At 52.0% G+C, this 14,335-nt stretch overlaps 4 protein-coding genes across 4 annotated transcripts; 3 read left to right on the forward strand and 1 right to left on the reverse strand.

Moving 5' to 3' along the window:
- Positions 1 to 203: 203 nt before the first annotated feature.
- PtA15_6A472 (uncharacterized protein) lies at positions 204 to 1,360 on the forward strand (the record flags this gene model as incomplete). Its single annotated transcript, XM_053170181.1, has 3 exons — positions 204 to 396; positions 483 to 548; positions 627 to 1,360. The coding sequence occupies 3 exons, from the start codon at positions 204 to 206 to the stop codon at positions 1,358 to 1,360; spliced, it is 993 nt and encodes a 330-aa protein (XP_053021398.1).
- An 898-nt stretch (positions 1,361 to 2,258) lies between these two features.
- PtA15_6A473 (uncharacterized protein) lies at positions 2,259 to 3,165 on the forward strand (the record flags this gene model as incomplete). Its single annotated transcript, XM_053170182.1, has 4 exons — positions 2,259 to 2,613; positions 2,657 to 2,737; positions 2,835 to 2,882; positions 2,945 to 3,165. 4 exons carry the CDS (start codon positions 2,259 to 2,261, stop codon positions 3,163 to 3,165), a joined length of 705 nt encoding a protein of 234 aa, XP_053021399.1.
- Positions 3,166 to 3,664: 499 nt separating this feature from the next.
- On the reverse strand, positions 3,665 to 4,885 carry PtA15_6A474 (uncharacterized protein; the record flags this gene model as incomplete). Its single annotated transcript, XM_053170183.1, has 5 exons — positions 3,665 to 3,739; positions 3,822 to 4,226; positions 4,321 to 4,388; positions 4,466 to 4,634; positions 4,703 to 4,885. The coding sequence occupies 5 exons, from the start codon at positions 4,883 to 4,885 to the stop codon at positions 3,665 to 3,667; spliced, it is 900 nt and encodes a 299-aa protein (XP_053021400.1).
- Positions 4,886 to 4,976: 91 nt separating this feature from the next.
- Positions 4,977 to 10,661, forward strand: PtA15_6A475 (uncharacterized protein; the record flags this gene model as incomplete). The annotated part of the gene is made up of 18 exons (XM_053170184.1): positions 4,977 to 5,312; positions 5,493 to 5,848; positions 5,917 to 6,009; positions 6,136 to 6,392; positions 6,457 to 6,552; positions 6,640 to 6,892; positions 6,974 to 7,123; positions 7,195 to 7,384; positions 7,455 to 7,563; positions 7,672 to 7,762; positions 7,849 to 7,863; positions 7,935 to 8,095; positions 8,182 to 8,784; positions 8,858 to 8,978; positions 9,068 to 9,302; positions 9,376 to 9,588; positions 9,659 to 10,142; positions 10,228 to 10,661. 18 exons carry the CDS (start codon positions 4,977 to 4,979, stop codon positions 10,659 to 10,661), a joined length of 4,197 nt encoding a protein of 1,398 aa, XP_053021401.1.
- Between the last annotated feature and the right edge of the window lie 3,674 nt (positions 10,662 to 14,335).

The following is a 14,335-nucleotide window of genomic DNA, read 5'->3' on the forward strand; positions in this document are numbered from 1 at the left end:
AAGTCCCTCTCTGTGCTCGCGGGGCGCGAGGCGAGCACACTCCCGCTTGTCGCAGTTAAGCTCGGGCCAGAGCCACATCAATTGTCATTACCATCATCATCACCGAGTCTCCCGAGACACAGTCTCTACACACCAGGCGAACTGTGGGAGGGATTTCCCAACTTCCAACGCAGGTCCGCAACAAAGCGAGAAAGAAACTCGAAATGGCATTAGGAAAGAGAAAGATGAACACAAAAAAAGCCAAACCAAGCTCAAAGAATAAAAAGCCCAAACAAGTCGATGCTAGCAACCCGAGCCCAGGCAGACTCTCCAGTCAATCGACAGATGGTGATGATACCAAGGAAAACGCAGCCTTAGATCCAGGAAACTCATCCGATGACCAGGATGATAAGACTCGTAAGTGTATCGCTGATGCCTGCTAGGCGCTCTTGCTGCAACAAATCCTGTTGACACTGATGATACCGTGCGCGCTCAATCCGTAGGGACCGTCTCAGATCCGGCCGTCTCTCCCGCCACGGCCGAGGATCCGGCCGCCGCCACCGCTGATAGTGAGGCCCCCAAAAAGAAAAACAAAAACAAAAACAAAAAAGATAGTGGCGTTGCTCCAAGCACCAAGGACGCTGGAGAGGAAGCGGCAGAAGACCTCTTCAAAGGATCCGAGACAGTCGAAGATTCGGTGCTCGATGGTTATTACTGCATCCAGAACATGGACGGCTTCGAAAAGTGGATCCGCGAGCGCAAGTCGACACTTTGCAAGCCTCCTCTTGACCCCAAGAAAAAAGTACTCGTGCTGGACCTCGACAACACCTTAATTTGCAGGGACAAACACCCCTACGAGTTCATCGTGGACTGCAATAACGGGTGTCGCTACCCCGTTAGTATCCACCCCGCATGCATTGCCTTCCTGCACGAGATGAAGGCTCACTACTCCAAGATCGCCATTTATACCTCAAGCTCAGCCGTCTACGCGTCAAAAATCTGCGACAAAATGACGACCCGTTACTTACAGGCCTATCCGGACAACAAAACCCCGTTCTTCACAATCATGTCGGCTAACGATTGCCCCAGCGTGGACGGGATGCGCTCGAAGGACCTGTTGTTGTTTGGAAGCTTAGAAGACGTGGTGTTTGTCGACGACGACCCCTACTACTCGTTCAGGTCTCAGAACGATAACGTGATACACGTCCGTCGATACCACGGTGAAAAATCGCAAGAAGGCGGTCTCATGGCCATCGCACCCCTGCTCACCTATCTCAGCTCGGTCAAAAGCGTCCCCGACACCATGCGCAAGTTGAAGAAGGTTTGGCACAACGCCGGTCTCGTCAAGATAGTCCAGTGCGTCCGAGGCGTTACATGCTAGATTTGTTTAGGAGCCCGCCATGGGATGCCCCACTCCCCCAATTGTTCTCCTTGTTTAATCATTGAGTATAGCACCTGATAGAAATGAGCACCCGGACTGGCCGGCATAGGCGAGCTCGCTTCATCTTGTTGAAACACCGGGCAACTACTAGCCATAAAAAAAAAAAAAAAGTCTGATTGGTATCAGGTGATGAGATTGTCCGCTAAGATGACGAGAATGATGAATCCTTTGTGATCAGTGCTCCAGTGCCATCCTTCTTATAGACAAGCTTTTGCATTAGATTGCCTTCTGCTAAGTGTACCAGAGACGTTCATTCACTGCACCTACGGCCGTTCAGAAACATGAGAACAGTCAACAAAAGCTCAAAGCTAAGATGAACAAGGGGCAATTGATAATCAGGAACTGCTGAGACCGTCGAGCAGACTCCTCAGACCAATCAACACACTGCTCGCACCGGGGAGAGAAGATGGTGTTCAGATGCTTGTCGTCGGTGTTGTTGTTCCAGAACGCCTGGGAAGGAAAGGCCAGTGTCGAGACTGGTCCATTCAAGCCTCCGAGCTTCCGGATCGCGTTCCGAGTCTCCGCAGCCACGTTGCCTAGAGTCGTGAACAAATCCCAAAGAGCCTCGCCCGCTCTTGCTGAATCTTCAATCAGCTTTGCATACCCTTCGGGGTCGGTTCTGACCGCGTCCTCGTTGCGATACTGGGGCAGGATGTCGAGATGAGTGGAGTCCTCGGACCACCCGATGGCCGCCATGATATCGGCTGCGCGGGCAGATCCACAAACGGCCTGCAGGCGTGGATGAAGGCACAGAGGCTGTTTTTTTTGTAGCGCATCGAAAGCGTCAACGGTTGGTTGAAATTGGGTTCTGAGGCCACTAGCCCAATCACCAACCGTGATGCTGGTGCCGTGGAAGGGCACTCCCTCATCTCATCTTCTCAGCCACCGTCGAATCCACCGCCGTATCACCCTCGTGTCCGTCGTGGTATCCACCGCCGCATCCGCCGCCGTATCCGCCGCCGTATCCACCGCGTATCCACCGCCGCATCCACCGCCGTATCACCCTCGTGTCCGTCGTGGTATCCACCGCCGCATCCGCCGCCGTATCCGCCGCCGTATCCACCGCGTATCCACCGCCGCACCCGCCGCGTATCCACCGCCGCATCCACCGCATCTCATGGCGCAACCTCCCCCGGTGGAAGGCACGTCCTGGCTTGTGGTTTTTATGGATACAGCTGCCAAGAAGATATGTGGTCAGTATCTCTTCACCCTGCTTTTCATCCATTTGCCTTACAGAAAAATTCTTCCAGCTGACGGAAACCCATATCGATAAACTTGTCTCTTCTCTTGTTGAAAAGATCTCTAATAGCAACCCAGGTGAGTACATACTTATTTTATTTGTTTGTACACAAAACTTGAACATCTTGCTTACTTTTTTTGCCTTTCTTATGTTTATTCCCCTTTGTAATTAAAGATACGATGCTTTACGCCTTTGCCGGTTCCGTCATAGTGGTGCTTGTTGGTGAGTAAATGTTTTTCCTGTACACTACTCTGTCAAATACTAACAATTTTTTTTGAGAAAAGTACACAAGACCATTGAATCTCAAGACTCTGTTGCTGCACTTCGAGACTCTGTTGCTGCACTGGCACTACAATTTGAACAGATGGTTGCTGCGCAGGCACTACAATCCAAACAGATGGGGAAACAGGTGCAGGCACTCAAAACTCAACTGGAGGCCATGTCAGCTCGAATGGAACAGCAAAACCCACATGCTGCCAGTTTCACCCCGGACAACATTGATTAGTCAGCTTCCCTTCCATCTCCTTGCTCTTCCCTTTTGATTCCATGTACATATTTTTGCTTGTTTAAAGTTCTGGCTCCACTTCCTTTTCCCTTTTTTTTCTTGCTCTGCGCTTTTCCAGTTCATGTACATATCTCCTTTCCTGTGTACCATTTAGCTTCCATTTCTTTTTCGTTATTTTGTTTCAACCTTTCCTCATGTCACTCATTTCCGCAGCTCTCTGTACAATAAATTACACTCGTTCCATCCAACTGCCATGTACACACAGCGGCGCATCGGTAGAAGTCCCTCCTTTGGAGGGCTGCTTCTGGTGTCCCGCTCGCATTTAGCGCGCTCATCGGTGTTCAGTTTGAGGTTTTAAATTACATGTATTTTTGCAAACAAACAAACGAAAACGACAAGTATGGAAAGGAGGAGTCTTCGTTTCGCAAGCTCGACATGTCATGATCTGCCTTGAGGCATGTTGCGATTACAGGACCTCCATTTCTCTCTTTCGCTGGATTCATGCTAAGGGGGCTGCATCTTTCTTCAACCTTTCTTCGTAGCCGTAAGCCATATCGTAGTGAAGTTTGTTAAACTGTATATATATATACATATCAGGGAGTGATTAGAAAATGGCGATCATCATCAGGGAGGGTAAAGAGGAAGAGGGAGCTGACGTCATAGTTGTTGATGAAATGCCAGCCGTCCTCCTTGACGTGGTAGAGGTTGAGTGTGTTACCGGAGAACGCGTCGCGGTGGCCGGCGGCATAGATGCTCCGTCGACCGAGCTCGAGGGCGTCGTCGACGGAGAGGTCCCAATGGTAGCCCTGGTCGAGGACGCCATACGCGAAGGTGGATCCGGAGCCGACCGAGAACACGTCGCCCTTGAGCCGGGTCCCGTCCGAGTCGACGTAGTACAGCCCCGGGCCCGAGCCGTCCCAGCCGCAGATCATCGTGCCCATGGAGAGCCCCATGCCCTTGTAGCTGTACACCAGGTTCGAAAGGTACTTGGAGGCCGCGGCCACAGAGATCCGGCTCTTGTTTCGTAGCTCGTGCAAGCGGCATTGGATGCCTAGATAGGTCTTTTGTGATGCCAAAAAAAAAAAAAAAAAAAAAACTCAGTTTCGCAATCCAAATCAGAGAGAGAGAAGCACAAAGAAGTCATCCTTCACTTACTTCCCAGTACTGGCAGTCGGCGGCTCCTCCGGCCATGGTGCCCAGCAGAAAAGGGTTGATCTCGATGACTAACCCCCCGAAAAAAATCCAAGGTTTGTTTTAGGGCTGTGAGCATAGACAGACAGTCTGAGTGGGGGGGATGTACCCTTTTTGACGGTGCCACTAGCGATATAGCTCCCAGCGGTGGCCCTGGAATCGACGGCGACGATGATGCCGTGTTTGAATCGGAAGGCGAGGGTGGTGGTGCCGTGCTTGATCTTGATCTTGGCATCGGCAGAGCGGTCGTCGGTGTGCGCTCGCAGGAAGGACACGGGCTGATGGGCGAGTGCTCGGAGTGTCAGCTGCAGAGAGAGAGAGCGAGATCGGGGGGGATGCGGCTGACGTCTTCCACTCCTGGGAGGTCGAACCTTGGCACCGGCGTCCGTCCGAGGTCGACCGGGTGCTGGTGGAGGGCATAGTCCTTCTGGGCCGCTTCGCATTCTCGCTCGGCCAGCCGGTGTTCGGTGGTCGCGAGCTCCTGGAGGAATCCGCTGAGCGACATGGTGTGGAGGGTGGTGTGCGTCATCCTGGATTCCTGCGCCTGGCCGGGCTGTGTGTTTCCGCGCAGCAGGTGCCCCGCAGCACGGCCGTTTACCGTTTTAACTGTGTGCGAAACCATGTCCGCTAAGGCTCGTGCCCTCCAGCCCCGGCCGCCAGCCACGAACCATCTCGGAACGATGGGCGACTCGCCCAGCAGCCGGACGGCGGCCATCGACCTCAGCCAGACAGACCCCATCCCCCCCGCATTCGCAACCCCCAAGCTGCTCGCACACACATTCGACCACCACCACCACTCCGAACTGTGGCCACACCCGATCTGGGACCTCGAACTCAACACGAACTCGGCCATCTGGAACCAGGCCATCGCCCCCAGCGACCATCTCAGCAGCAACAACCCAAAGTACCCGCCACTCTCCATCCACGAACTCATCCTCGCCAAGCCACACGCGAACGCATTCTTCTGTCCGATCGAATGGAAATGGCTCATCATCGAACTCCTAGACGCCCAGTCCCCACCCCGCCCACTCAGCACACCATGCACCCAGCAACAGCAACACCCACAGCAGCAGAAACAACCACAGCAAGCAGAACGAGAAGAAGAGAAAACAACAACCCCGCACCATTTCTTCCAGCTCCTCAAGTCCGCCGTCCACCAGGTCCAGCACTTCCATCCGATCCCTGCCTCAATCTTCGACCTCCACTCCCCACCCGCCCAGGAGAGCCATCCCTCATCAGCCTCATCGCCCCGCGTCACCACCCACACCTTCGAGTACGACCACTCGTCCAGATGGGACGCTCGCCTCTGTGTCGGCTGTTCGCGCGGCATCTTCCACTCCCCCATCGAGGCCGCCGTCCCCTCCGTCTTCGATCGCAACCATGCTCACGACCTCATCCATCATGCTAAGAAATACAACCATCTGCCCAACCATGTCCACTCCAAAACTAACCCCGAACAACTCGTCTACAAGGCCTGGCATACCGTATTCATGTGCACACCACATCATCAGTATTCTCAGCAAACATAACACTGATCGCGGTTTGCTTTCTGTGATCTAGTGTTGCCCAGAATGCTCTCCTCGAAGGCAAACTTTCGCCTCTTCCTCTCAACGGGAAATCCATCTCAGGAAGGATGCCCTGGGACTCGATCTCGTAATTACTCCTCTTCTTACCCAAGATCAAATTTAAGCGCGAAACGAATAATAATAATAATAATAAAACGCTAACACTCTTAATGCTCTCCGTCCCTTGATCACCATTCCTCGCGTGTAACTCAAGGGCGAAGATATGGGCCAGCCTAGGCGTCACACGGAGAGAAGGGCCAGTGGACGAGTCCAGTTCCCCGCCAGGCTCCAGCCCCGACCGTCCCAAAAACCCGCCATCCAAGTCGCCCTCATCCGCCAAACCAACCACCCCTCTCTTGGTCCTCCCCAGTCTCAACGTCAAGACCGCCGAGGGAAGGAAGAACCGGGCGATATGGTGCCGGGCCCTGCTCGAAATCTCCGTCTTTTTGAAGTGGTATAAGCTCCAACATCGTCAGTCATTCCTTCCCGCCCAACAGCTCCAAATCATCTCGATTTTTGATGTCTCGTCTGCTAGCCCATGTCGAAGAGTCGGTCAAGTCGAATTACATCGTCCCTTTTAACCTCGTCTCGGCCCACCCCAAAATCGTCCAGATGCTCGGAGGCAACTCGAGTGAGTGTATCCAGAACCCTCCCAAACACAAGCCCCCATACATCTAACTTCTATGCGCGATATTTTCCCGGCTTCGTTCATGATTAGTCCCCGTATTTCCGACCAAGTCTGCGTGGCAGACACCGAACGGGAAACCGGTGGCCTATGCAGCGTACGCGAAGCTAGGACTGGTCCCGGCCGTTCCGGACGGGGTGATTATATTGGGCTACGAGGTTCAAGTGCGCACGTTTCCGGCCATACGCTACCAGTTTTTCGAGGCGCTCCGGGAAATCCAAGCGGTCAGGGACAGCCAATCGATCGCGGTCTTCCTAGGCATGGAGGCCAGTCGCGGTGTCGTCGGGTTCGTCCGCTCTCTTTCTCTCTCTCTTAGCTCTCCGATATATCACCCGACTGACTACTTGCATTCTTGTGTGTGTGTTAGACTTACCGAAGCTAGACAGGCCTGGAATCTGATTTGCTGCGATGGAACCGATGGCTCCTTCGTCATGGATCTTACGAGGGAGGAGTTCATCATGAACGCGTTCAATTCCAAAGATGCCTCGGAGACCGATCCGGCCGAGAAAACTAAACTGCAAGTCGTGTTGTTGCTGTTCATTGTCGGATGTAAATCAGCTGATCAGACCGATTGACGGCGGGTGACAGTCGGAATGCGCTCCGGACGTTGGTCGAGGCCAACCCGACCAACGAGCTTTTACGGGCCGTCTCAGACAGCGCCAATAGTGCGGCCGAACAGAAGGCGAACCCGATGGACCTGAACAAAGCGTATGCGACCTTGGGCGACGTTGTGCCTGAAGTGGACGACGAGATGCTTTGGATGGCCTACACCATCGGAGTCAGTCCTTCCCAGCCAGCCACATCCTCCCAAAGATACACTTAAATTTGTCCGTTTTTGAAAAACTCAGGTTGCCGACCAGCCCGGCCAGAAAGACGTCCTAAGAGAGGCGCTGCAAGTCATTGCCCGGCACCGCAAGAGCCACCTGATCGAGTCCCGGCTAGTCGCCGAGCTCAAGGGTAAGAAGCATCGCAACCACCACCTCCGCCCATTTGCTAGCCACTCACGTCATTTATTTATTTTTGGTGGCGTGCGCGTTTCGGTGGAACTTCCTGGGGATTGTGTAGGCGATGGCGCCGAAAGCGCGATGGACATCGTCGCTTATAGCCCGCCTCCTGTGTCCTATGACTTGCCTGCTGGAATCAATAACATCGGAAAGTGAGTCGCTCGTCGTCTGTGCGCCTTTGGAAGTTGGAACGAAGTACTGACTGCAAGCTTCCTTTCACAAACACAAATCACCCTAGTACCTGCTATTTGAAGTTAGTCTGTCGGCTCACCACTTTCGACCTGCACAATTAACTAACTTAACCCGTTGCATGGGGGAGAATAGTTCTTTGCTTCAGTATTTCTTCTCAGTCCGAGAACTTCGAGAAATCTTGCTCAGGTTTCCCGAGTTTGAACAGGATATCGACGAGCATCAGGAGATGAAGGAGAAGAAAAGGGTCGGAGGTCGGATCGTCTCGGCCTCGGAAATTCTACGATCCAAACAATGTATGAGCATTCTCCACCGAACAGATTTCCATCCATAGCTAAAATGCCACGTGGCTCAATTAAACTTGTTCATGAATGAAAAAAAGTTGCCTCCCAGTTGCGAGGCTTGTTCCAAGAAATGATCAGTACTCCACTATCGGCGGTGACGCCGGAGAGAGAGCTCGCCTTTCTTGCGCTAGTTCTATCCAAAGACGAGAGTCCGATGAGCGTTGCGGCGACCACGACGACGAATGCGAACCACAACTCTTCAGCGAGTACGGATGCGACGCTTGTAGATGACCAGCCGGTGGTACTTGGCCCGACGTTCAACGCGACGCCCTCTCCGCCTGTGCATGTTGCCTCAGCGGGCTCGTCGACGGTGCTAGGGAAGCGGAAGAGCGAGAGCAGCGGGTCAGATGACGGCCACTCGACCGGCCGCACCCCCATGGAAGTCGACTCCGTCGCCGCTGCCGCTGCAGCCGTGCCCGCCGAAAAGGAGCTCGTCGGCCCCATCCAGGACCTCGCTATGGCCGCCTCATCGCCCCAAGTCCCCGTCGACGAGCCCGAGCCCCCACCGCCGGCCAAGACTGCTATCCCTGTGGTCATCGACCTCACCGATGAGTCCAACCCTCCTCCTCCGCTCCCGCCCCGTCCCAACTGCAGCAACAGAAGCGTGGCGGCTATCGAGAGCGGATCGCACATGATGTTCGGCACGTCCTCTCTCCCTTCTGACTCATCCCATACCAGTTTCGCTCGCTGATCCTCTCTCTCCCTCTCTCGCAGGCCGCCAGAACGACGTCTCGGAGTGCATGGATAACTGTCTCTTCCAGATCCAGGCCGCGCTCGATCAGCAGAAAATACGCGCGAGTGGGGAGTTTGATGGCGATGGAAATCTGGTGAAATCGTTGAGTGACAACATTCTTGATGGACCCTGGGAGAAAGAGTAGAAATAAGAAAACTGATTTTGTACACACAAACAATGAAATCTCGTAGACTGTTTTATGGGAAAACGAGGCAATCGTTGATGTTTGAAAATCCGAAGGGGAAAGTGTCAATCAAGGAGGAACAGTTTGCTTATTTGCTGGTCGATGTGGCCGAGGAAGGCCGGGATCTCTACGACGGATTGGATAAAGTGTTTGATGAGAGTGAGGTCGAGTTGGAGAATGGGAAAGCTTGTCGGCGGGTAGGGTTAGTGGAATTACCGCCGATTCTGCAGATCCAACTTCAGGTGAGCAATTTCACACACAAATTGAGAGAAACAAGAAGATTGAAAGAAAAAGAGTATGTTGGTGGTTGCATAGAGAGTGCAATTTGATCGAAGAACACACACGGTGTTCAAGTCGAACGCCCACCTGAAGTTTGGCCAACGTCTCCGGATGGACCGCTACTTGGAACCCGACCCTGACGACCAAGTCGGCCAGGAGAAACGCGCCAAGACTGCTGGGCTCCGCAAAGAGATCGAATGTCTGCGTGGTCGGTTGGGAGAACTGACGACGAACGTGAGCGGAGATAAGGTGTGTGATTCCCGACAGACTCGGTAGGAGTAGGGCAGTCCAGAGAAGACTGATCATCAAATTTGGACAGCGGACCGCCAGCACGGTCTTGCGGGACTTGCATGGGATCCTGTCCTCGACCGCTGACCCCAGCACGTGTCCGTCTCGAGCAGGCTCGGCACCAGCCACTCGGCTGGAGTTCTTTGAAGGCCTGCTCGGGGCCGAGGAGCTCGAGTATCTGGATGCCGAAGCCACGGCGATCGACGCGGAGATCGCGGGCAATAAGGTGGCTGTCAAGCGGCTCAAGGCCGAGGTTGAGGAGATGTGGAAGGTGGACGAGGAGCTCGACGAGCAGCATCCGGCCGGCCTTCCTCCCCCTCCCCCCGCTGCTGCCCCCATGCTCCTCGACGAGCCTCCAGCCATGAATGCTCCTTCGGCCGGTAACCTGAAGGATAAAGATAAGGGCCTTGAGAAGGACGGGTGCGTTGGTACGGAGGACCACCGGCCAACCAAAGCCTCCTCTTCGTCTTCCCAAACTGCCGAATACATCTTAGTCGGCCTCTTCATGCATCGAGGCCAGTCTCCCGCCTCCCCCTTGACAGTCGTGAAGCAAGCATGCTAACTGTTTTTCGTTCTTCACTCGACGGTGGCCCGCAACAGGGACGGCACAGGGGGGCCATTACTGGGCCATCCAGCGCCAGCTGCCCGACCGGATGGACCGGTGGCTGAAGTACAACGACAGCCAGGTGAGCGAGGTGGACCCGAACATCGAAGTCTTCACCCACCATGACCAAGACGAGTTAGAAGAAGAAGAACCCGAGGGAGGAACGTCCGCTGACCGTCGGCCCCAGACGCCCCCTGGCCCCACCTCCGACCCCCTTCCACGTAATAAACCCGCCCCGTCCGGATCCAAGGCTTCCAACGCTAATCCCTATTGGCTCACTTACGTCAGACGCAAGGACGTCCATCGCTTCCAGATGCTCAATCGCGCCGCTAACCTTCCGCCGCCCCCTCCGCTCCTCCTGTCCCGGCCCGTCGACGGGGCGTTTTTGCCCTCCTCGTCTTCCTCCTCGGCCGCTCTTCCTCTGCCTTGAGAGCCTCCTTTCTTCTCTTTTTTCGCGCTTTCTCTCCTCCTTCTTACCCCTTTTTTGGTCCTCGTGGAGAAGGCGAGAACGGGAGTTGCTGTTCCTTTACTTGGTCGTCGTGGGTGGGTGTCGTGTGGTCTTCTCTCCTCCGTGTCTCTTGTTGTCTCTTTCTTCCCATGTACACATAAAACCCATCTCTCTCCGTCTTATCATTCCATAAAAGTAAAATTACTCCTATGTAGGCTTCCAGGTCCCTCTTCCCCCAGCGTCTTCGTGGGCATCCTTGGCCCTCTCCTTGTCCCCTCAGCATCTGCAGAGAGAAAAACATCATGAACCACAGGTCTGAGGGAAGGGACCGGGAAACTTGGAATGATTGGGGGCTGTTTTTTTAACACAAAAAAAAACTGCAGAATGAGGTGAATTTTGTATGTGTAAAGGTGGAACGGAGTGGCATGGGTGTTGTACATTTTGTCAGCTCGACCCAATCGCTTGTCGAGAGTGCCAGTGAGGTCATACATGCACCCTCCATTCGATGCACCTCCGGACCGAGCTTAACCAAGCCTCTCTGGAGGAGAGCCCCGCAGGGTCTCTGTCTCACAGAGAGGCTTGCCCCCAAGCCACCGATTTTGGCATGAGAGCTGACAAGCCTGGGGCCCAACCAACCCCCATTTTTCCTTTTATCCATGATCTCACACCCATTTTTTGCCCAATAGGGACATGAGTGGTGCGGCCTTGTAGGCTTGCTTCTTGCACGCAGGCAGCCATCCACGAATCAGCTTTTTATCCCCCCAGCTGGCCGCTGGGCATCCTTGCAAAATCACTGCTGAGCTTGGTCCAACAAATCAAGGTTTTTTTCCAACTTCTGTACATCAAGCATATCAATATAAATATCATGCATTGATCATGAATTGAGAATTGAACTTGTTCAAAAATATGCATTTTCATTTAATTACAAGCAGAAAATACTGCTTCCATGCACTTACTAAAGATACAGAAGTGTACAATCATTGCCAGAATCTTGGAAGCATGATTTTAAAAGCTTTGTAACTTCAAGACCGTTCAAGATAAAAGTATATGGCCTATGTAGGTTTGAAGGCCAGATGCAGGGCTTCAATTTGGCACCTGGGCGGCCCATTTGGCTCACAGGATGCTATGGTGGTGTGGTGTTGAAGTTTGACACCAGCCAAATGGGTTGAGGCGGTCCTCAGCGCTCACGCCAAATTTCCCGGCTTACTCCCAAGTCCTTCCTTCGGAGGCTTGCGCTTCGCGCGAGGGGCGCCAGCCTGCCAACTCAGAAGGAAGGACTGACTAAGTTCGCCTCCGGACCAGAGTGGAGGATGGTCATTGATCGGACTAAGGTTTCTGACCAGCCAAAAAAAAACTTTCATGAAATTACGGACATTGGCCTAACTACATACTGTAAAGCCATACATATCAGCTTACATGTGCTAAACCCATATGTATGGGTGTATGGCACCTATAAGTCCATAGATATTGCACCTCTGATCAACATTAAGACACGTCCGATCAACATTGAAGGCCCCCTGAGCAACATTGGAGGCCCCTTGAGCAACATCAGAGCACCTCCAATGGCCCTGAGGTGACCCAGCTGGGCAATTTGGGGCCCTCATGGCAAACATGGAGTGTACTACATATGTACACCGTGGTCCCAACCCATCCCAACCCCTTTTCCAACTGATTTTGGCCATTGAAAATTGGGAAAAACAAAAAAACTGGCCCTAAAATTCCGGACAGGGGTCCCGCGGGGGTATTTCTTGTACATTAGGATGCCTTGTGCAACTGTAGCACTCGTATAATCAAATCAGAGTTCAGTTTAACGGCTGCTCACCGTTGGTGCTGGCCAATATTCTTGCTCTGAGTGACTGGGGGCTGGGATTTTCCACACACCTGAGTTTATTTCTTGTTGGAGTCGGGCCTGCATTCATCAGTTTGATGTGTCAGTTTTACGACTCCGCAGAACTCAATCTTTGGACTGCGGAAGTGGTTTGCTTTGCTTACCAGATTCCGCAGCTGATTTAGATCCCGGCCTCGTTCTCAATTTATGAGATTGCGGCCGTTCACCTAGGCTTGAATTCTCACATTATCAACCCGTTTTGAGGGGGCTAGAATCTAAATTTTGGTCGCAGGAATATTCAAACCTTCATAATTCCTTGCTTCCGTAACATTTGGTGGAACAAATTTGCTTGGGTGACAGCCCTGCTTCTTTGTCAGCCGGCGTACTCGCGCGGAGGACTGGCTGGACAAGAGACATAGTAATATAACTTATATTACTATAAACTAGTTACAAGGAGGTAGAGAGGGAAATAATGGAAAAGAAGAAATAAGAGATTATTCGAGTCTTTGGACTTTAGTAATTTTATTTGTGATGTCTTCTAGTCTTAATTAGACTGGTTTAGCTGGTTTAACCTAGCCTCTCCAGATAAAGAAACTATTGGAGGTTCTATCTCATATACACCAGGGGAGACTTTGACGCACTCTCTAGAGAGTGCCAGAGTCTAATTTTATGTTGTTCTGGGTCTGATGTGAGTCAGATGTGGATTAGGAAATGATTGATAAATTATTCAGAAGTCAATGGGAAGTGTGTCAGAAGTGATGCAGAATTATCACAGGACCTTGTACAATGTTGTATAGAACCATCTAATTTTCGAAGTATAACTTAATTACAATCTGTCATGAAATCATAGTTAATCAATGCCCAATTATTACTCATTTATGGTGAATTTCTGTTGATCAATTTCTCTATGTCAAAGGGGTTCCAACCAACGTAAATGTGACCTGCGGGGGCTTTCATGGCTTTCTGACCAGTTTTTACTTGTAATGGAGCTGTGAAAGGCGCCTCCAGTGATCTGTCACCCTAATGTACGCGCGTACACAAAGGTGATATTGGCAAAGTGGAAAAAACTCACATGCATGTGCGTGGAGACATTGGAGAACAAACAAACACAAAAAAAACTCACAAGCTTATATATTTAAGAAGTGTCAGCTGGCTACGTACCACGAGCCATTGTGACAAACTTGTAAAAAACATTAATTAGAGACATTATTACTTATAAGTTAATTAGCGCCTAGCGCGCGCAAAGCAGAAATACCTTAAGATCATATGACTTACCTCTTGCGCACCTCAGCAAACACCTCCTGCACACCACGGCAAATAAGAATAGAGCTCTTACATCATAAAACTGTCACAGTACTGTAGTACCAAGGACACAAGACAAACAAGTGACATATAATCAAATCTAATGACAGGCCTCTACACTACCTGTCATTGAAAACCCTAAAAAACCAGTCATACTCCCAAGATCAGATGGAGTATGACTTATTTCCAAATAAACATTCTTCCGGCCAAAGCATCCTCTGCAAGAAGAATCTCTCCAAGGGAGCCAATGGGATATTTAAGGAGGTGAGTTCCCCTCCTTCTTGGCTCCTCAGCTTATCACATCCTCTCAAAAACCTGACCGCCTCGACCGCCAAACTTCTTGATATCTTTTCTTGTCAAGACTCAGCCCAACAGCGCCTTCAGGATCTCGGCGTCTTAAGCACTCGCACCTCTTCTCCTCTTGCCAAGCACCGCGTCTCTACCGGAAGGACTTATTCAAGTAAGTAGAAATCACTTCCACTGCCCCGACGCACTCTCCACATCTATCTACCATCTGGGATCACAA

This window comes from Puccinia triticina, chromosome 6A (assembly GCF_026914185.1).
Source record: "Puccinia triticina chromosome 6A, complete sequence".
In the NCBI taxonomy this organism is placed as follows: domain Eukaryota; kingdom Fungi; phylum Basidiomycota; class Pucciniomycetes; order Pucciniales; family Pucciniaceae; genus Puccinia; species Puccinia triticina.